The 23,941-nt window shown below is 37.9% G+C and overlaps 1 protein-coding gene across 5 annotated transcripts in view; it reads left to right on the forward strand.

Moving 5' to 3' along the window:
- fray (oxidative stress responsive kinase frayed) overlaps positions 1–22,158 on the forward strand; it is a 223,264-nt gene extending 201,106 nt beyond the window's left edge. For all 5 annotated transcript variants that reach the window (XM_083114264.1, XM_083114265.1, XM_083114263.1 and 2 more), the window contains exons 6-11: positions 929–1,164; positions 1,856–1,970; positions 4,629–4,733; positions 7,060–7,238; positions 12,647–12,833; positions 16,674–22,158. In XM_083114264.1, coding sequence (XP_082970390.1) covers positions 929–1,164; positions 1,856–1,970; positions 4,629–4,733; positions 7,060–7,238; positions 12,647–12,833; positions 16,674–16,751 — 900 coding nt within the window. In that variant the 3' untranslated portion in view covers positions 16,752–22,158. The remainder of the gene's footprint in view (positions 1–928; positions 1,165–1,855; positions 1,971–4,628; positions 4,734–7,059; positions 7,239–12,646; positions 12,834–16,673) is intronic.
- The last annotated feature ends 1,783 nt before the right edge of the window (positions 22,159–23,941 follow it).

The following is a 23,941-nucleotide window of genomic DNA, read 5'->3' on the forward strand; positions in this document are numbered from 1 at the left end:
TAAATTTTTTATACTTATATTTTTCCCTTTCACAGCTGTGTGCGTTAAAAACCACACAGCACAGCGCACACCTCAACGAACTAAGATGTTTTTTTCTATAGCACTCATGGTCTGTATTCAAATTCTATTTTTTAATAGGTGTACAGTAGGATAAGAAAGTTATTATAAAACTATAAGTGGATGTTAAAGTAAGCTTGAAGTTTAGAGGAACTAATTTATCACATTTTAAGGTTGCAGAAATTATAATAATTTCTCCAAACTTGTCATAGTTGCACTCGTTCATTATACAAACATGAAATAATTTGCTGTTTGTATAGGGTGTCCCAACAAAAGTGACTGATTTAATATGCTTAATAGAATACTTTTTAAAAAAAGAATGCTAAGTTTGATTTTCATAACATGTCTTGTGGTTGGGTTGGTAACACTGTTCTTACAAGTTCCTTTATCAGCGATTGTTGCAGCTTAGTTGACATGGAGCATTAAACAAATGAACAATGAGTTTTGCTAGAGAAAAATCATTACAAGAATGGCGAGTGTTATGCAGAGAGTGTTAGGAAGCTTTGTGAGGGAGTATACATTTTGCAAGTTGATCAAAATATTTGAGGAGACAGCTTCGACAGCAGACATTAAAACACTGCGCTCTCGATCTAGTCGGGGGGACATATGCCAGATGTCATCTTTCATTCTTAAATCAGAACATTTACCCGTTGTAATGATGTAAAAAAAAATTGTCACTTTGTAAATATACAGTATTTTCTTAAGCATATTAAATCCGTCACTTTTATTGGGACATCCTTTATTAGACAGTGAATAGAATATACTTGACATAATTGCCTACAGTGAGAGTTGTAATTGTGAAACGGGCACTCTAGTGTCACACACTAAACATTAAAACACATTTCCTCTGATGCATTATTAATAATTCCAGGATCATGGATATGACTTCAAGGCAGACATCTGGTCCTTCGGAATCACTGCCATTGAGATGGCAACGGGCACGGCTCCTTACCACAAATATCCTCCAATGAAAGTCCTGATGCTTACGCTGCAGAACGACCCTCCTACATTAGACACTGGTGCCGAGGAGAAGGACCAGTATAAGGCATATGGGAAGACCTTCCGGAAGATGATCATTGATTGCCTTCAAAAGGACCCAACCAAAAGGTATCTTATATGTTCTTAACATTATGATTAACCTTTATGAGCCGGAACCTCACTGAAGCCAGAGCCTTTTTAAGCATGTACTTTTCAAACTTGCAGCGAAGTACAAAAAAAAATCGTAGCTCCTGGACAAATTGTCGTAGGGAGATGAAATTGGTCTTTTTTCTTAAATACAGGGCTTTTAGCGGAGGTAAAATTCATACATTGTACCTCATTTAGTGTTAAAGGAAGAAGCAAATTTAAATTAAAAATAAATTGACATACAATTCTGCCTCCCTCTCCATGTACTTAATACATATGGCAACATGGGGCACTTGGTAACAAGTGAAGGGCAAGCAAGAAGAGGAGAAAACATTTGACTGTCTTATCTATGTGCAATTGTACTCTATAATAGTGGTTTACATTTTTGCATTGTATTCAGAGCTCCCTGGTTTGATTCTCAAGAAATACAATTTCAGCGGTTCACATCCCACATTAAACTTTGAAGGCCTTGCGTTGACATTTTTAATTAATGTTTTTGTGTGTTAAATGAAAATTACTCGGCACTATTTTTAACATTGAGTGCTCATGTTATATTGATTTTTGGAATGAATGTGTTGTCCTCATACAGAGTTCTTCATAATTTATATTGTTAAAATTGTATGTTTTGTTTATTGGTTTTTCATGTTATATATGTAATACTATTGTTTTCCAGGCCTACTGCAACGGAACTTCTAAAACATCCATTCTTTAAGAAAGCCAAAGATAAGAAGTACCTGCAACAAACGTTAGTTGCAATCGGACCTAGCTTAGAAACAAGAGTTCAAAAGGTAAGTTAATATAAACAATCATAAACTTTGGAGATACCGTGATCTATTCAGTATGGCATCTGACTGCCACGTGGAATTCAGGTTCAATTTCAAGGGTGGATAATCTTGGGTGGGATTTTTTGTGATATTGCCCCTGCATGAAGCAGCTCTGGAGTTTAGCACAACCGAATTCTGCACCATGTTCTGGCAGATGTCTTGCGGAGAGTATCCTGTCTGAGGGCATCTTTAATAGCTGCTCTTAACTCTTGAGTTGTGCGATGTCGGGTCATCTCTGACTCTTGTCATTGATGAACCCCCAGAGGTGAGGTTGGGACCTTTTAGGAGGCCAGGCTAAAGGAGCTGGGAAATATTCAGATCCTCTTCCAGTGCACTGCCCGGGAAAGGTCTTATTCAGGTAAATGACACACTTGCAATGCGAAGTGTGCAAGAACATGAGCAGAATTTGGTTGTGCTACAAAAATAATGGTCTCCGTACTGATGTTCTAGGACTTTGAAACTATCAGTTATGTGTCCCTATCAAACATTCAACCAGTGGTGGTGATTAGGAGGCCAGTTGCCCCCCACTTTTTGCTCCCCTACTATGCTTAACCTTATCTACCATCCTTGCCCCCCTTAGTTTTGGAACCTTGCTCCCCCAGTTTTGGAACTCAATCACCACCACTACATTCAACCATAACCATCGTACAGTCAAAAATAAAGGGGAGGTGCGCTCACTTTGTGACCACTCTGTACTTTACAGTTCCAAGATTTGCATTCCATTCACAGGGATTTGATTTGATGAGTAGAACAATTATAATTTTCCTACCGTACAATTAAATACTGATACAAAAGTTATGATAGTTCATATATTTTTGAAGAGGAAGACATTTTTTTTCTGTTCCTGGTTTGGAACAGATTTAGAAATGTGGAGCCTGGAAAAGAAAAATATTTGGGTGGATTGGCCCTTCCTTCCCCTTCAAGGTTACACTTCTTGAATATGAGGTGGTTCCAGGTTCAATACCCAGTGTAGGCACATTGTGGTTTGAATCCTTGTCTCAGGTTCAGTCTCAATTAGCCAATCTGTGCATTAAGTGGACTTAAAACAAACCCTCCTCATACTCTACTACAAGGTTTCAACTGATGTGCATAACCTGGAAACGTCGAAGAATTTTGTAAATATAACATTCAAAAACCTGAAAATCTCAAGAGTAATTGAATTCATATTTACCATAGTTGAAGAATGGAAACAACATTCACTTTTTTATTTTTGTTCATTATGTAAAAATTATAATAAATAGATTGGATTTGAATGACACACATGAAGTTATGGACTTCGTCTGCCATCACAACACACAGCCCTTTTGGTCTCATTGTGAGGCTGCCACAATGAATGCAGGATTGAAGTTCTTCGGTCACCAGACCTGATCCCCAACAATTTTTAAGTTTCCAAATCTGAAAATGATACCATTTTGGGGATGACAATGAAGTAATCGGTGCTGCAACCAATGGTTTATGCACCTGGCCAAACAATGTTTTCCTCCACAGTTATGATGCATTGGAGCTTTAAGGGGATAGATTAACGATTATGCTGCTGTAAAATAGTTCACTTCATTCTCGTGAACGAACAGTATGATCTCTTGTATTCAGCCAGATGTGCTGACAATTTTTAAATTCTTGCAGACTGTTCATGTAGTATTGCAACAATTAAAATAACCACTCATTGCTATTGCGAAAAATTAAGGTTCTTATACAGCCAATAAATAGCAAACATACAGTATGAAAGCTTAGTTTTCTACAGGCTATGAGATTGACCTCACCGAAGTAGGGCTGAGTGGACACCACTTTGATCCAGTAACAGTGTTGATACTGGTGTGTGGAAATTGTATCAATTCAAAGTTTAGAATATTCATGAATATGCAAGTATTTTATTGCAACTATACCATACTCATAATATCAAATGAAACAGTTTAATCACAAAATTTGCAGTGTAAGAGGTGACATTCCATGTAGTACACCCAATTGTCAATCTCACTTCCACATAGTACACCCAATTGTCAACCTCACTTCCACATAGTACACCCAATTGTCAACCTCACTTACACATAGTACACCCAATTGTCAACCTCACTTCCACATAGTACACCCTGGACTAACGAGGGTCTGGCGTCGACCTACGGCCAGTATAATCTTCGTAGGACTGTGTTGTTGTCCTGTATTTTGTTCTTATGTGTGCTAAGTGCCCAGTTTACAGTCTCAGCTTTTAATCGAAGTCAGAATATTTTAGTTATACGACATTACATTTATTTTAGTTCTGGTAAGGGGGTGGACCCGTATAACGTGACTGGTGCAAAATAGCCTAAGGCACTGCTGCACCCAGAATTTTAAAATTCAAATTCGAATAATCACAAAATTCATTTCTTCACAATGTTGTTGCAAAAGTAAGGAAAGTTGATGCATTTTTACATAATTTCCGGTATATTTAGACTCGATGTCGTAGATTACTGTAATCTGGAAATGTATGCAATTATCTGATTAAGATCTTACTGATACTTTCTCATAATGATACATCGGTATCAGCTCAGCCTTACATCTAAACAGAGCACATTGCTTAACTGATTATGATTATATTACCATGTGGCACTCTTTATATTAATCCGTATCCAATTTTCATATCTTCAGGCTTCGAAACGCCAGCCAGGAGCATCTGGAAGACTACATCGAACTGTGACTGGAGAGTGGGTGTGGTCCTCTGAAGAGGAGGGCGAGGGGTCTTCTGATGATGAGGTACGTAATGAACATTTTGCAGACATTAGTTCTTCTCTCTTCATAAACTTTTGTCTTCTCGTTTAATATCTAAGAAACTAAAAGTTAAAATATACAAAACAGTAATTTTGCCTATAGTATTATATGGGTGTGAAACTTGGTCCCTTACATTGAAAGAGGAACACAAATTGAGAGTATTTGAAAATAAGATCCTTAGGAAAATATTTGGACCTAAAAGGGATGAGGAGACAATTGAGTGGAGAAGGTTACATAATTTAGAACTACATAATTTGTATTCATGTCCAGATATTATTAGATTGAATAAATCAAGAAGAGTTAGGTGGGCAGGCCATGTGGCACGAATGGGAGAGGAAAGAGGAGTTTACAGGATTCTTGTTGGGAAACCTGATGGTAAGACACCTGTAGGAAGGCCAAGACGAAGATGGAAGGACAGCATTGAGATGGACCTAAAGGAAATCGGTAGGGATGGAAAAGAGTATATAGAGCTTGCTCAAGATAGGGACAGATGGAAGGCCTGTGTTGCTGCAGCCATGAACCTTCGAGTTTAAGAAGGCTAGAGAGTTAGTTAGTCAGTTAATAATTCACGTTCAGTAAGTGTCTCTTGCAAAGCACTTGGGTTGAGAAGACTGTTCTGAAAGTTGTCAGCCTAAATACTCTTATCATGAAAAACTTTGTGCTCTGAAGTTTTAATTTTATGGGGAGTATTTTCTGTATTCATTTTATTATGTTCATCTATCCTTGGTCACAATTAACGTAGAAAGCTGGAAGAACAGTATAACTAAAATAAAAATGTAAATTTTGTAGAGTATAGTCATTCACATTCACGTACATAAGATTGTTTCAAGCTGCAGTGGTCAGGTCAGTGGTGTATCTGACTGCCATGTGGAAGACCTAAGTTCGATTCTCGGCGTAGTCTCTGCATAAAGTGTTTATAGGGTTCCCTCTGCCTCTAATAATTTGATACTTTGATGGTAGCGGCAGCTAGAGAACTATTGTGTCACCTCCATGAGATCATGAATGTGCAAGGTTCCACCTCCAGCCTCCTCGTGCTCACCTGACTGGAAATTATAGCTGCCAGGCTGGCTGCTTGACTGGTTTTGACAACTAGACAGTCTTTTAATTACAACTGGTTTTCTCTATTAGATTCTTTGAAACAGCCAATCATAGGGTAATTTTGGTCATGTGAAGTATGATAGAAAAACAGATGAGGTGCATTCGTGTTCATTAATATTTAGAAATTTATCCAATGCTATGAAATTTGTGATTAGCCAATAATAAAAATTCTAATTATTACCAACATATTTAATTGAATAAAATATATTTATATGAATGAATCCTGTGAATGCCATGTATGAATATACATTTCCGGATTCATGAAAAAAGCTTGTTTAGTATAGATTGATTACCATATTTTCTTTCGAGTCAATTTCAGTACCCTTGACCCTCTGTACCCCCTGTAGAAAGTTAAATATTTTGCATAGTTTTAGAATATTTGGTTGTTCATGAACGTTTTGAGTTGATTTTAGCTCTCGGAAATGTGTTCTTGTGAAGTACGTCTGTTACCTTAGCATGTTGCTTTACCGTGTAACAGAACATCATGAAGTCTTTGCGCAAGTGAATATAGCACCCAAACTACTTTCCACAACAGCAGCTATGATTTTACATAGTTAGGTTAGGATTGTTAGGTTTGGTACTGACAGTTATTTTGAAAGTGTTCTTTCGCTATTTTAGTGTGCATACAAACAGTTTTTACTAACAAAAAAAGGCAGCAACAATACTCTGAAATTGCAGGTTTTAACTTACATGGGCCATTCTTTTGCATCAAATATCTCTGTTATTTGTGCTTTCCTAAAGCTGGAACAACTTTTACATTATGTAAAACATTGAAATCTGTCGATTAAAAGAAAATTTGATGTAATTCTTGAGGGGGTACAGTGGGTAAATGGCCTCCCATTTCTAGCCCATGTGTTTCTTTTTAATTTTTAAATAATAACAGTAGTTGCTATTCTCTGAAGACATTCTTCCTCAAGTGGTTCATCCATCTTTTTATCTTGTCTGCTGTGTGTCATTCCTCGTGGGAACAAAAAAATACCGACAAGTACGACAATGAGTATCGTGCGAGGTGAAAACTATCAGATGACCAAGTAATACACAACTTGCCCAAGTCCAACTGTAAAATCCAGCAGGGCATCTAGCCTCATGCAATTCAGACATAACCTTGAATTTAGATGTACATATTCTTGAAGATTTGAATTCTGTTGTGTAAAATAGATGCTCTGAGGAATATTATTTTATTCCTTAGTAATTCATTTTATGTTTCTTGCAGCTGGATTCCAAGGAGAAGCCAATGAACAATATAGAAACCGTGGGATCATCCGGTAGTGAAAAGGACCTCACAGAAATAGAAATGGGTAAAAGTGATGGCCAGCTCTCAGAACAGCTCGACCATACCCACATTTCCTCAGATTCTATATCTGAACCTGTCAATTTGGTGTTACGAATGAGGTAGGTAGACTCAAAAATAGTCTTTAAGTTGTGTTTAAGGAAAATATGAAAATGAAATGCTTGGGGAAAGTACTTTGGAAGTTGAACATGTATGCTCGGCAGTGTAATTGCTGGTGCAACGAGAGATTAGCTTAGTACCTTACCTGGTAAGAGCATTAGTCTTCTCTTAAAACTATAATTTTCACTAAATTTTCAATAAGTTATATAAAATAGCTATTTCAGTTTCAATTTTTGAATATTAATACAATAAGCGTTGTGCATGTAACTTGTTCTGAGTAACTCGCTTCATCTTTTAAAGTTTACGGCATAAGTACCTGCTCATTTTTAAGCATAAATAGAATATGGCATCATGTATGCTATTAAAACTTGATTTCATAAACTGGCAGAACAATTCATGGTGGTTGCGGTAAACGTGGTTTAAAATTACTTACGTGAAATTTAGAAGATTTCGTACTTCCGCGTTGCACAATTTAATGGTTCAATCCTATTAATTTCGAAGATCCACTGTCTTCATTCACAAAAGGGTACGGCGTTTGAAGCGGAGATGGTACCGCGTCACTACTTTGTTTGTTCCCGGGCGGCGGTGGTTGCGATTTTTCCCGTTCGGCAGCACTGGCGCGCGCATCTTGGTTTGTGTCGTCTGTTTCCTGTTGTCCGGTGGCGTTGTCAGTTGGGGGTTGGGGGGCTGGGCAGCATTGCTCGGTAATGTGCCGTTCCTGTTCCCCGCGTGACTGGAGGGGGGTCGGGTAGGTGCATAGCATCTTTTCTTTTTCAGGTCGGGGATCTTTCTGAGGACAGGGTGCCAAGTTGGGTGTGCTTGCCCATTGTCCAGGTTTAGTGCTGGTTTCTGCTGGATGATGGATTGCATGGGTTTCTTTGATGGTGTTTTCTATGACAGAGCCGGTTGGGTGAAGTATGGATATGGAGGAGATGGTGTGGTTCGTGGAGTGGAGGTGTTGGGAGAGGCCTGATTTAGGTGTGTCGTTTTTGGCATCTTTTACATGTTCGTTAATCCGTTCTTGGACGGTGCGGATGGTTCTGCCAATGTAGGTGTTGTGGCATTGGCATGTGGTCTTGTAGACACCGGGGGATGCAAGTTTGGGTAGGTAGTATCTCTTGAAGTTGGGTAGTGCCCTTCCGATTTGGGATATGGGTTTGTGCGCTACTCGGATGTTGAAGGGTTTGAGGGCTTTGGCAAATTTTCCAGATGTGGTGGGGTGGTATGGAAAGGCGATCCATTTGGGTTTAGGATTTTGGTTCGGGTTCAATAACATACATCCCAACATAAACTTCACCGTTGAAAAGGAACAAAATGGCCACCTCAACTTTCTCGACCTCAGCATCCGACGACTCCAAGACAAGTTCGTCACATCCGTATACAGGAAACCAGGTTCGGGCACCCAGTATATCCATGCAAAATCCAACCACCCACCAAAACAGAAAGCTGGAGTATGGATGAACTTTTACAGAAGAGCATTCACACACAGCTGCACAGAAGATGACCTGCAAGATGAAATAGCGTGCGTAACGGCTTAAACCTTAAACGGTTACACCGAGAGCCAACTATCCATGTGGTGCGCAAAAACAGAAGCCCAGTTCAGACACCCAAGAAACAGAGATAACCCGAACCAAAATCCTAAACCGAAATGGATCGCCTTTCCATACCACCCCACCACATCTGGAAAATTTGCCAAAGCCCTCAAACCCTTCAACATCCGAGTAGCGCACAAACCCATATCCCAAATCGGAAGGGCACTACCCAACTTCAAGAGATACTACCTACCCAAACTTGCATCCCCCGGTGTCTACAAGACCACATGCCAATGCCACAACACCTACATTGGCAGAACCATCCGCACCGTCCAAGAACGGATTAACGAACATGTAAAAGATGCCAAAAACGACACACCTAAATCAGGCCTCTCCCAACACCTCCACTCCACGAACCACACCATCTCCTCCATATCCATACTTCACCCAACCGGCTCTGTCATAGAAAACACCATCAAAGAAACCCATGCAATCCATCATCCAGCAGAAACCAGCACTAAACCTGGACAATGGGCAAGCACACCCAACTTGGCACCCTGTCCTCAGAAAGATCCCCGACCTGAAAAAGAAAAGATGCTATGCACCTACCCGACCCCCCTCCAGTCATGCGGGGAACAGGAACGGCACATTACCGAGCAATGCTGCCCAGCCCCCCAACCCCCAACTGACAACGCCACCGGACAACAGGAAACAGACGACACAAACCAAGATGCGCGCGCCAGTGCTGCCGAACGGGAAAAATCGCAACCACCGCCGCCCGGGAACAAACAAAGTAGTGACGCGGTACCATCTCCGCTTCAAACGCCGTACCCTTTTGTGAATGAAGACAGTGGATCTTCGAAATTAATAGGATTGAACCATTAAATTGTGCAACGCGGAAGTACGAAATCTTCTAAATTTCACGTAAGTAATGGCAGAACAATGTTTACATTTGTCAACATCCATGGCAGAGTGATTAGCATAGCATGCTATGATGCGAGAGGCCCTGGGTTCGAACTCCAGCCTGGACGTGAGTGTTTTTTGTGTCCCTTCATCAGTTTTATCATATCACCCATCCTCCTCATCGTGATTAGCCGAAAGTGGCAGAAAAATTGATGAAAAAAAATCTAATCAATGTTTACATCCTCCCGCCTCTTTATAAGAATTGAGGGGGTTTAGTAGCATGAACAATATTCATCCTCATACTCAGAGAAGAGTCCAAGTTTTGAGTTCTTAAGTTAGTTTGTTTTTAGTTATTATGCAGGGGTGTAAACCATGTATAAGGGCTGCCCAAATGAAAGTGAGACTCTTGTTTTTTGTTTTTTTCTGTAATGATTTATTGGTTGGAATATATGAACATACAGGAAGTAAAAGTGATCCATCGTTGGCGAACTGGCGGCCCTTCAGATGTTTTTTTTAGTGGCCCGAAGATGTGGTACTCGTAGGGCGAGAGATCGGTGGCTGTAGGGAGGATGGTCAAGGACTTCCCAGCGGAAACACTGCAGCAGATTACAGAGGTCCGTGACGTCGTTGAAGATTGGTTCTGCAGTCAACCCCAGACGTTCTTCGCTCAGGGTATCCATACCCTTGTGACACGCTAGGACACTTGCTTGAACAGACAAGGTGACTATGTGTAGAGGATATGTCACCCATGGATCACTGTTACTTCCTGTATGTTCATATATTCCAATCAATAAATCATACAGAAAAAGACAAGAGTCTCACTTTCACTTTGGCAACCCTTATAAAACCTCTCTTCATGCAGCACCCAGGAACTATATGTGTTAAAATGTTTTGTTCCAAAATATTCTCATACTCAATACGTATGTTTGTGCACATTTTTCATGTTTCTTATATATTCTGTGAAGCGACTCAATTATTTTTGCTCATCTTGTTCTGGCTTCAGAAATAAAACTAGTTTTTAGTTCAGTTCGGTGTATTACAGTGTATTAAATTTTATGCAGTATCAGGTTTGAATAATGGATTAAAGTTTAACAAGATATGGGCCCAGCCCAGGCGACTGTAATGCGCAATGCGCTGCAATGCAATTTGGAGTTTGTTTCATCTTGAAAACTTTTATCGTAATTTGTGATGTGCTCATGACTTATCACGTGATAATGCATGTACTGCTTGTGAATCAAAATTTATGCTGCGTAATTTTTCTTGAACGGAAATTACGGTGATAAGGAAATTCCGACAAACACAATGCTACATATGCTGTGAGAACAATGACTACTCCAATCGTGATGAATAGTGGTGGACAGCCGAACATCGAGAAACTGGAAGGTGTCAAGAATTATGCCACGTGGAAGTTCTTAATGAAATTTGTCAAGCTCAAGGCTTTACTATGTGGACCCCCAGCCAGAATAATCCTCTGTGGGAATTTCTTTCTTCTCATGACCTGTTGATTTGTGTGGCGGGGGCTATTTTCACAGGCTCTACGTTTCTAAATGGCATAGTGATTTTACAGGGTTGCTACGTGTCTGGAGAACCTGGAAAACAGGGAAATGTCAGCGAATTTTGCAGATCGTCTGGAATTTACGTTCATTTTGGAGTCTGCTAGAGAAAAAGTTGCAAAATGAACAAGCAGTTTACTCCACTCCCAAAAAATTTTCAGTTCAGAAACTTGTTTTGTTCATTCTTATGATTCTCAGTCTTGTGCAAAATTATGGTTCTTTCGAATTTCTGTAATAAATTTTCACTTTTATAATACTAGATATTAGAAAGAATATCAACGTAAAACTTGCAGTCCAGATATCTGATTGATAATAAAGTACATTGACAATATGATCATAATTATCGGAATGGTTGGTGAAGATGAGGTTATCTTCTATTATTTTATAGATCTTAGTCTTGTTGGCATTTCCTATAGAATTCCTATATGCAGCAAATATTCTCCACAGGCTGTGTACTTATAAATGTAAGCAAAAAGCAGCATTTTGTACGACACTATAAACCTGCCAGAAAATGAAAAATTGTTTATGGTTTATAAACTTTTTCTGTTTTTATATTGTGGGAATCTGTTATGGTGAAATAATGTACCTCTGTTACCTTAACCTGAAGGCTAGATGCACGTGATTGTAGCACCCAATACATTTGATGCCAATTGTAATTTTACATTTTACTCTTCGAATTTTCACGTTCTTGTGTGTGTGGAATTGAAAAAAAAAAGTTTTGAAAGTGAATATTCATAATCATTAACGGATTGTATATTTAATTGAAAAACACAAGGTTCAGAAGCAAAAATCATGATAAACATGTCTGGAAAAATTTCATTTTTGGACTGGAAAGTCTGGAAATGTCAGGGAATTTCATAATCAAAAAATTGTCACAACCTTGTTTTGAATAAGCATAGAAACTGCTATCAATGAGAGTTTGATTTACTTCCTCTGCACATTTTATTTTGTCCTTGATATCTCCAAAATATGTGTTCTTAAAAATTCACTATGTTTTAATTTGCTCTTGTTTTCACTAAGGGCTTTTGTCCCTGTGTGAAGTGAAGGGTGCAAATAGACTTGATGAGTCTAGGACACATGGTTCTTATAGCTTGTAACTTTGTGAAGGACATAATGGAGAAGCAAATCTTCATAAAAATCATGCATACCTTCAATTTTTATGTGCATCTAAAGCCTCAAGCTGAAGTTCTGCATTACCAGTCTGATCATTTTCAGCAGCATGCTACGATTTCATGTTGGTACAAGTGCTGCTCTTAGACGCAAGTCCAGCCAACGCAGCAACTGAGCATCAAGGGCAACAAATCCAGTATCATTTCAACCACACACACCGAAGTTAATCTCAAAACATTTAAAAATTGTCTCTCTTGTTCTAAAGAAATAATCCTTATGCAAATGCTACAAAGAAATGTTAATATCTTTCAGGAATTCGAGGCGAGAATTGAACGACATTCGATTTGAATTTGTTCGCGGCAAGGACAGTGCGGACGGCATTGCTGCAGAGTTGGTGAGTGCAGGATTGGTGGACGGCAGAGACATGGTTGTGATAGCTGCTAACCTTCAGAAGCTCATTGATAACTGCTCTTTGAGTAAAAATGTTACTTTTCCCCTGGTAAGTAGTTGGTAAGAACACAAATTTATGGTAAATAGGCATTGACAAAAGCAATAAAAAGAATGCCAGATTAGTGTTACATAATGGTGAAAAATTTTCTTGGAATTCTTTTTGTGTTACAAATGCATACAAATATGCATATGAAAATGGTTGTATATTGATAAGCCTTTTCAGTGTGTGTGTGTAAACGATAACTATGCGAAGGAATATGTTTTGGGACACCCATTCACAAATAAATTATTGTACATCAAAAAATGTTTCCTATAATGTTTGCTGGAAATTAAAAATTGAATTGAATTGAGTTGAAATTTGTGGGTGCATCAGCTCACATGACAATTTTACACCCTTCAAAGTGAATCAGGAAATATCTTATCTAAATTCCTTACCTTAAAGTTAAAAGAAGTGTGTGAAGAGCCCTTTGAGATTAAATATGCAGAGTTGAGTTGAAAAGAGACGTGCACAGTACATACACAACGCACTAAAGAGGTAATGACAGACTAAAAACATCCTTGGAAACAGCGTAAGAGCAAAAATAACATTTGTTAAAATACTGTCATCTCCCACATGCATGATAAATAGTGGGGAAGTTTAGAACTTTGTCTGAACAAAGCAAAATCTGCACATTCAAGACCTTGCCGTTTCAAATTTGCCTCTCCAGGCACAGGGGGGGGATTTCCAAAATACAGTGACCCAACGTATGTGTTTTCATGTTATGGTGTATCAAAAAGAAATGCAAGATAATCTAACAGTTACTTTTAGGGGTTTTCATTTGATATTATCTGCGACATTTCGTTCTGGTTTCCCAGAACTTTTTCAAGCCACACATAACAACAACACAACCTCACATGGCTGGTCACTCTACGCTTCTAAGGAATGAATGTGTGTCCTTCTTTCCTCCTAGGTAAAACTGGGTTTTCCACCTTGCAGTTGCTATGGCTGGCTGTTTCTCCCCTCCATCCTGTAACCTACTCTTCTTGTCTTCCCTCCCCTCCTCCTTCTGGTGGCACTGACCCTTCCCTTTCTCCTTGAACTGATCTGGTAAGGTGAAATCTTCTATTGAAGGTGACTGGAAACTTAACCAACTTTGCTGTCCACGTGCTTTTTTATTAGCTCTGCCCATTTTATTCCAATTTCCCCTTCAATTTTGTTAATTTTCTCTCCCCTGTTTATGCATATGTGCTTTGTCTCTGCCACTTTCCTCTGTTTCATTTTCCCCTCTTCTCCTTAAGTTTTACTTTCTTAATCCTGTGCCCTTTTGTCAACATATGCTCACTCAATGCTGGTCTTGGATGTTCCGCTTTAATGTATCTCTATGTTCTTTAATTCCTTCGTTGATGCTTCTCCCTGTGTCTCCTATATACGCTTCTGTTAGCAAAAAGTAGCACACTCGTTTGAGTTGAAGTCCAGCTTTGTGGCCGGAAGTACAGCAGAAGTAAGTATTCGGAAAGCAGCAGTGTTGCTTACTATCAATCAATTTAACCATATGCAGGGAATTTTGTGTGTCTCAGACTCAAAGAAAAGGGCTAACGGAAAGATTGCAGCGTAAATATTATTTAACTGGAATTTCCACGATTACAGTCAATGTAATGTAAATGTGAAATATTCCTGAAATTTATTTAAAAAAGAAACATGTTTTTGACGTTCGTGACAATTCATTAGAATGAGAGGGCCTCGGGTTCAAAATTGGCCTGAGCATGGGTGCTCTTTTTGAGTCTCTCTTCATCATCGTGAGTAGTCAAAAATTGAAGAAAAGCAACACTAAATAACCCTATCTGATGAAGCGTATGGCTTTCAAATTAATGTAATTAGAGAGAAGCGACATGAAAAGTTTCGAGCTGGGCAGGAAAAGATGCAATCTTATGGATAAATTACTCGAATAGCTTGGTTTCTTCACCGTGGCTGGTGCCCATGTCGGTTAAAGGCCAGATTTGCAAGCTGAAATCCTAGGTGCAATCTTTCCGTTAGCCCTTTTCTTTGAGTCCGAGAGACACAAAATTCCCTCCATATGGTTAAATTGATTGATAGTAAGCAACACTGCTGCTTTCTGAACACTTACTTCGGCTGTACTTCCGGCCACGAAGCTGGACTTCAACTCAAACGAGTATGCCACTTTTTGTGAACAAAAGTGTACATCCACCACATTTTACTTCATGTACTTCTGTCATTGCCAATTCATCACACTCCTTTTCTCCTTTGTATTCATTAAACCATTTCTCAATACTCTTTGATGACCTGAAAGCTGCTCTTTTCCAGGGAGGCTGTGTCCCCATCCCCCTGGACGTCCATGATTAAGTTTTATAATTCAAGAAAGTGGTCATAACAGTGTAAACATTCACATACACGTTGCAGTCTTATTGAAGTATGTAGTGAAATACAAAATGAAATTATCCTTGCCTTTAAAACACAATTTTTGAACCTTTTCAATGTAACTAATGGAGGTACAAAATACATAGTACATTGTACCTCCATCTGCCACTTCAGGACAAAATGCGAAGTGCACAGCAACTTAAGTCTTCGTTAAAATCCCTTCTGCCACACTATTATATCGAACTGTAAAATTTCTTCGTGAACATGGGGCCTCTTCGTAACAGTTTTTAAAAAGCCTGAAATGGCATATTTACTAGACATGTTACGTGGAACAAGTGCATAGAACGTATTAACAAGTAAACTACCCTTCACGTTACAACTCGCATTTAATAATTTCTCTAGCACGACTTGGGTGTTACCTTGAAAGCTACTAAAATTTTTGCTCCAGTGCGAGGAAGAACAAGTATACGGAAAATAAACAGTTTATCGACAATGCATAAAAGAAGAAAAAATCCTCGCATTAAGTTATAGGCAATTATCAAAAACCACAAACAGACCACTTGAAGAAAGAAAAGAAGAAAAAATGTATAACAACAATGCTGGCGAAAGAATAAAAAATGGCCGCTGATCTTGATAGAGGCTGCCACCAGCACAGGAAAGTATGTATATCAGCATAGCTTTCAGAGTAGTATCAATGCTTGCCTGTTGCATACAATAGGTCTTACTTCAGTACCTAACATTCAGCGCTCAATATGAGGACATGAAATATGACATTGTAAGGGTTAGTGTCTTCAGTTGAACGTAGGGCGTGCGCAAGTACCCCCTGGTGCCACCCCTGTGTTTAGTCCATAGTTAAGAAATAGTATACTATATGCTTAATTCAGTTTTCCTTGAGGAGGATAAAAACATACCTGGCATCCCCCCCCACCCATTAATTTGCACACTGGATATATGTAGTGCTGAGCCGATACTCTTTACCGATTCACACCGATACTGATACTTGAAAATTGCAATAATTAAAGTTTGTTCAAAATATTGATCAATCTTGGTGTGCAAATATGCTTATCCAATTACATATATGCATCAATTTACCAAGAAATTCATCAGAATATGAAAATAGATATTACGTAATCAGAAATATAGTTTTTCATGCAAAATTAGAGTAAAATGAAAAGGAAGTTTGAATTTTGCATTATTTCCAGGACAATTTGACTCCGCGAAAGTGTCGTGAGGCATTTTTGCGGACCCCGTGAAAGACCAAAATGCTGAGAAAGTATCGGCTGGTATCGGTAGATGAATTGCAACCGATACTTTCCAATACAGATACATCAGCATCAATATCAGCTTAGCCCTAGATATATGTAATAATGAAATCTCTGTTTTCAGTTTTCCATTTCAAATTTCTTATTAGGCTGCAATTAGTCAGTAATTTTGGCCTTTGACTATTTTCTGCCTCCAAGTTCTTAATTTTGATGTCTACATAGTATGAAAGTTGGTTACTTTCTGTTCATTTTTTATTCATGTACTTTTCAGAGTTCTGGCTGCCCAGCATCCGAAATCCCTGATGATAAAGCATTGATAGGATTCGCTCAGATATCAATAACAGACTAAAGAATGCTGGGAATGTGTGCGTGAAAAGTTGTATGTGTTTTAATACGTGTGTGTAAATAAATGAGACTTGAGTATGTGTCGATTGTACTGATGTATGGTACAATCCGTGGATTTGCGGAGCAGATGGAAGCTACAAGGTGCACTGTGTTGCACGGAAAGCAGATCGTAAGCCGTGATCATGTACATTAAAATAGCGTGCGATATCATTTCTAAACAAGAGGCTGTATTGTATTTATTAAATTGTACATTTGAGAAATCATAAGCAGATTATTTCTTAATATAGTTACAAATGATTCAGCTTTAGTTACAGATGTATTTCATTAACTGAACATGTAAAAGCAATGTGTGTATGTGTGGTGTTTATTGGATTCTTTAAACCATTTATGTTGGTTGCAGAAACGGTCTGGCCGTACATTCAGAAAGCTTCAGTCTGTTTTATTTTACGGTAGTATTCGGGAGTCGTGCATTTAGCAGTTTCGTTGTTAAAATTTCAGTAAAATATACATTGGATGTACAGTTAGTGATTTTTCGTTGGAGTTCATATTTGTTTTGTTTCATGTGTACGTTACTTGCATCTAAATGTGTGGGAAGCTAGCCATGTATAGAGTGATTTATTTAAGATAAAGAATGTTGTGAAAGATGGTAAGGTAGATTGGTGTATGCTTGTCTTGTATGAATGGAGCATTCCAGAAAACTGAACTTTTCCGAACCTTGCTTGGCCTAATACATACTTTTGTCTACTCTTTATTCTAATACGGAGTCCTTTTAAAAATAGCTATTTTTCCAGCAAGGGTTGTATGTGTAGGATGAGGCATTGTTAAGAGCTTTCTTGGATTTTTGAATGAGCTTATTGTTGTCTTTCCCCTCTTTTCTCAATTGTTGATGCTATCATGCTGACATGGTAAATGTGATAAGCAATAAAGAATACCAACGAGGCTTTAATTTTTAAAAGGAAATATTTATACTTAAATAATATAGTGTTCACATGTTGAAACAGATCCTCAAGCCACTACATGGTGTCAGATAGGATGTAAGCATTCAAAATAAACCTACCCTTCTTCATAGACGTGATTAAATAGCTTTGACAATCGTGCTTGAAGGAAAATAACATTAAAAAGTAGCTTTTGTAATAACAGATTAGGGACTAATGCAATAATTCTGTATGAATCATTATGTAAAGTATGTATTCTGACATGTCTGAATGCAAGGAAAATAACGCATAACAACACTCACCACACAAACCTCAGTTGTTCATACGTTAGTCAGAAGTGTGTGGAAAAGGTATGGTATTCTTTAATTTTTAGTTGCTTAATTTGAATGTTCCTTGTGTTGATTATTGATAGAGGAAAATAAAGTTATAAATTCAGGACAAAACATTACTACTACTTGAAATGACACTTTTACCAAGCTCTGAGACTTACATTGTGTTTACTTTGTCTGGTCCGTTAGGCAATGTTCATTTTTTGCCAGTTGCTACGTATTTGCCGAGATGTAGGAAAGTGAAGTGACCAAGATACATATTTTCACGGAAGACCTAATTTATGAGACATTCAAAGAGTTTGATGATTTGTTAGCAGTAAAATGTATCATTACAAGTCTGGTGTAGGCCAGGAAATTTTCTATGGCCAGGTATTGTGAAAACTGAGAAGTTACATTATGTTTACATACACAGTCATATTTTTTTGATGAAGTTTTCATTGCAGCAAATGTAATGGTAGGCAATTTGCCCTTCACAATGTTAATTTTTCCAGATGTGACATTTTAACAATTTGTCCCAAGATTTCTTTCTTAAATCTCAACCTTTCCATAAACTGATAAATCATTACAAATTTATCACTTAAATTATTTGTGCTCTGCACAGTGTATATTATGTTAGCATTATTTCCAACTCTGTAACACAGAATTATGAATTAATACATCCCAATGTTAATTATGTTTGAAGAAAATGGAAATTATGCCATTACATTAAATGCAGTAAAAATTTGACTGAAAAAAAAATAAAACTCTTGAACACCCACAATACAGTACTACATACAGTAAATATTTACACGTACAGTCTGTTTCTAAACAAATCTCATGACAAATATTCCAATTGTCATTAATGTAAAAATTTTACGACTTTTGCGTAATTTGTTTTGATATTACTCATTTGTTTTCCAGACCGTCATATGTTATTGTGCTACGTACATTTTGAGGGAGTATGACTTTCATATTTATAACTTTAGTTTAAATGTAATGTCATTTTTACGTTTTTCTTAAATTTTCTTAATTTGGGTACACTACTAGATTTTGTTCTGAAATACTGGAACTTCACATGTGATAACTAGTTGGCATAATATTCAATGGGCTAAAAGGTAGTATTACATAATATGATTCAAGTTGCTTATTAAAATTAGGAAGAATATCTTATTATTTATGGCCATTATAGTAAGTTTATGTACCTTGTGTGGTATTAAATAGACGTAGTTTTGATCTCGGTAAATGGTGTAATGGGCACGTAGTCGCCTTGTAATCGAGAGGTCCCAGGTTTGATCCCCAGTGTAAGCACATAGTGGTTCAGATCCCACTTTAAACTATAGGTCCAGTCCCAATTAGCCTTTCAGTGCATAGAGTGGACTCTCGGACTTGATCTCTGTGGTGGAGTGGTTAGCACAGCATCCCACAATGCCAGCAGAGTCCCAGTTCGAGTCCTTCATATACAAAATGAAGTGTAAAAACTAGCAAGGTCAAACAAAGAATTTACCACACATGGTAAATAAACTTGCTTATAATGAAGAGTTTGATAACGAAATTGTGAATAACTTTATCTGTGCCCACTTTTTGCCATTTTAATGAAAAAATTGATAGCGCACTTGCTTATAAAACTCTTAATTTGTGTTAAATATGTATATGTATGTACAGTCCTAAGGAAAAATAACATGAATGTAAGTAAATTGTTAACAATGTAATGTTTGGCCAGTATGTACATGTAGTTATATACAGACTGTGAGGTTTGTACTCTTTGCTACTTTCGTAAGAAAATTAGTGTAAACTTGTTGTAGAATGAAAGAAAGTGTTCGGTAGGTGATAAAACTAGCAAATATTTGAAGCTAAATAAATCTTGTTTCCTATATGATAAACACCCAGCTGAAATACTAGTGATATTTTGTATAAGATTGTAAAACTGAATTTCCCATAGGTTTCTCTCATTGTCACCATTAATCAGGCCACCGTAAATATCTTTGAGCTTACGAGCAAAGCAATCGTAAAGTTGAGTATGCTCATAAGTATTGTACCATCACTGGGAGAATATTTTGTAATTTATTGTTTTTAAATTCAGAATTACTGACGAAGGTTGAGCAATAGGGAGTAATATATCTACAATAGAACCCACTTTTACATTTTCCCATATTATGCATTCAATCTCAATGGTTCTAAGCGTCGTCGCCTTGTAATCAAGGGGTCCCGGGTTCGATACCCGGTGGAGGCACAAGTGGTTTGGATTCCACTTTAAACTGTTGGTCCAGTCCCGATTAGCCTTACTGTGCATAAAGTGGACTTAAAACACTAAATCAACAACAAATCAATCAATGGTTCTAACATGTTATAAAATTTTCGTTGATTTTACATTTTCACACATTTTAAGTTTTTTCATCTTGGTCCCTGAAAAAACGTAAAATCGAGGTTCCACTATATATTTTTCATTTATGAATTCGAAGGGTCAGGAGAAAAAAAATTAGGTAAGTCAGTTTTCTGCCATTGGTGTCATTTTCTACCATGATCTTGGTGTGTTGGACTTTTCAACATGGTTCCTTTCGTTTCATACATTTGACACTCCCTGTAATCAATTGGTCCCGGGTTCAATACCTGGTGGAGGCACATGGTGTTTCAGATCCCACTTTAAACTGTAGGTCCAGTCCCGATTAACCTTACTGTGCATATAGTGTACTTAAAACACCAACTCAATTTGACACTCCCATTCATCAAAGCATATGCCTTTTGTACTGTTTCATTTATATGTTGAGTAACGTTTTGCAATTAAAAATATTTTTTGTTGAGTTTGACGAGAGTTGACTTACCTGGTTTTTACCCCGGACCCTTCTGTTTGGAGAAAGTATTGATTTAAACAAAATGCTTAGTGAGCAATGCTTTGATGCTTGGTGTGCTGCCTTTAAGACATTCAGTAAAGTACAGTTTTGAAAATGAGCAAGAAATCTCAATCTTTATCTTCTTTCCAATTGTGGTTAATTATGAAGTGAAGTGCCCACCACTTGAGACATCGATGTTTCTAATTCTTGTTGGGTCTTCCTGGTGTAGTGATAACATCATTGCCTTGTAATCAAGAGGTCCCGGGTTCGATCCTCGGTGGAGGAACATTGAATTGTGGTTTGGTTCCCACTTTCAGTTGTAGGTCCAGTCCTGATTAGCCTATTTGTGCGTAAAGTAGACTTAGAAAAACTCAAACTCTATTCCTGTATAGTGTGTACCGAAAGGAGTTCGTGGGTGGCTAATTTGCTTTGATTCTGCACAAGTTTTCCGAACTGTTTTCTACAGTGGATTTATGACACTTTAGGTGCAAATTTGTGACTGCTGAAATCTTAGCACAAAACTCCCCCATTTCCATCTTGGGGAGAAATGGTTGGGGGTTCCTTTTATTTTCCGTGGAAAAAGTTCCTTTATCAGTGTCCACAAGAAAAGAAGAACTTAGATGCATTAGTTTTCAGTATCTTCTAGGGGTGTGCGGGACAATTTTTTTGGTCGGGATGGAAAAAATTTGAAATTTCCCAAAGCTCTGGAAATCTTGAATTGTACAAGTCATTTTCACCTTAAGTGAATGTTTTTGAATTTCAAGAATGAAAACTAACAATTTGCGATAAGTTCCAGACACTTGCAATGCAGAAAATGTTGAGAATTAAAGATTTTTTTAAAATGATCATTTGCTATTTCCTGACTGGTCAGGTTCCTGAGAAGTCAGGAAGTCTTCCCAAAATTGGGATGGGAAATTTTTTTCCCGATCCCGACTTTTTGGGATCCCGCACACCCCTAGTATCTTCAATGCTGAAACCTGTATTTCTATTGTTATTGACCTAGGATGTAATATGCGAAAAGAATGACATAATATTATGAAATGAAACTTCGGGACATCGTAAACAATGCACTCGTGAAGACATGTGCTGCGTATTAGCCAGGCAATTTGTGAAATCAACTTGCAGCTTTCTGTAACTGTGGCTGATAACGTGCACAAATAAATATCGGACTGTGTTTCCATTGCATAATCATGTGACTGTGTGCCCATCATTTCATGCCTTCTATGTGAAATAACATATCCATGGAGATTTACGTGCTACATGTTTCACAGAGACAAATGGTGGTATGGCCCTCTGAAATCTTATAAAAAACATGCTGATGTTCTAAATGCACTTTTTTTTTTAAATTTCTAGAGTAGAGTCCTCCTCCGTAGTCGAGCGGGTTAAGGCGTTCACTCGTCTTGATCGTTCGCTGCGGGACGGCGTAGGTTCGAATCCGGCTTTGGTCGGAATTTATTCGGCCTACGTATAGGGCCGGTGGCAACCCACCATCATGAGGAAATTGGGAAACTCCGAGTGAGTGAGCGAACCCGGTCAAGAAGACCTACAACAACGGCTGGGGGTTCGTCAGGCTGATCACCCGTCACCCCAATACTGGTCTAAGACCTCCACGCTATAACAGGTGATGGAGGAACAGTGTGGGAGGGAGACCAGCAGTCGGTAGGTAAGCCAAGGCCCTTCAAGGGCTGTAGCGCTGTGGGTTTAGTTTAGTTTTTAGAGTAGAAAAAAGTGCTTCACACCCTTATTGTTCCAACCTAACCTACGTGCTTAGTCCATGTCTCAATTGCTGTCCAAGGTTCCGTCAGTTTTTAGGTACATTTAACGTTAAACTTTTTTCACAGGAAACGACTGATTTGTTGTTAAAAAACCGTGCTCTGACAATAAGTCTTGCCGATTTTTCATGTACTTAAGTCAAATACAGAGGATGTCTTTTTATATACAGGGTGTTTTAAAAAAGGTAACAAACTCTGCACTCAAACCATGTTCAGTTACCTTTTTTCTGAAAAAAAAACCACTAGTTTTCACAGCAACTCGATTCAGGCTGGTTATGCTGAACTGCCATATTTATAGAGAAATTGAAGTAAATCCTTTTAAGGTGGAAATAATAGCATTTAACTAATTTTTTTTCCCTAAACTTGTCTTCCGCAGACTGAAAATTATCATAAGTTCTAAGTAGTGTATGTTGGTTTTTATGCTGGATTATCTTTAAAAATAATTACATCCCTTCCACTTAAAGGAAAACTTGAATATTTATTACTAGTTGCATGTGTGCGAATGCGTGTGTACTTTTTTCGGTGTGAAATGCTTTTATGCTGTATAGTATTGGTGAGTGCCATCCGCAATGTATTGTGCCTAGAAAGCTAAAGGTCTAAGATTGTAACTTTTTTTTTTTTAAAGACAAGGTAATGGATTTTCCTTCTAAAACTTAATGTACCAGTATTTTCTTTTCCAAAGCATATTATCAATATTTGAACATACATGAATAATGTTAATATATTTTACGTCTGGTTGGTTGTTGTTGTTTTTTAAAGGGAATCAAATTTTTTTGTTTGTTTTTGTGATTCCGTAATTAAACGCTGTACATGTAAATATCTTTCTGTGCCTCAGTTGTAAAAATAACTTATAGGACATAAAAAAAAATCATTGATGATTACAAAACCATATTCTGTAATAAATAATATGCGCAAGTACTACTTGTTTCAATATCTTCCCAAACTTATTTCTCCATACATCAATGGGAGATGGCGCAGTGGTAGCGTCGTTGCCTTGTAATCAAGATGTCTTGGGTTCGATACTCGGTGGAGGCACATAGTAGTTCGGATCCCACTTTAAACTGTAGGTTCAGTCCCAATTAGCCTTATTGTGCATAAAGTGGACTTAAAACCCCAACTTAATCAATCAATCAATCAAATCCACACATCAACTATATTATTTTTATGGCGAAGTGTTGCAAAAGTCTGATTGGGAAAGACAGACAACAATAGGGATAGAATTCAATGTTCTGACAATGTATCACCAAATGGAAACTGATTGACTGATATGTGCTATTTGGGCCAGGAGTTTATTTTTTTTTTTTTTGCACGACATGTTCCGACATTCTACCTGACTACAGTTGAGACTGTT

Source organism: Lepisma saccharinum, chromosome 29 (assembly GCF_977018435.1).
Source record: "Lepisma saccharinum chromosome 29, izLepSacc3.1, whole genome shotgun sequence".
In the NCBI taxonomy this organism is placed as follows: Eukaryota; Metazoa; Arthropoda; class Insecta; order Zygentoma; family Lepismatidae; genus Lepisma; species Lepisma saccharinum.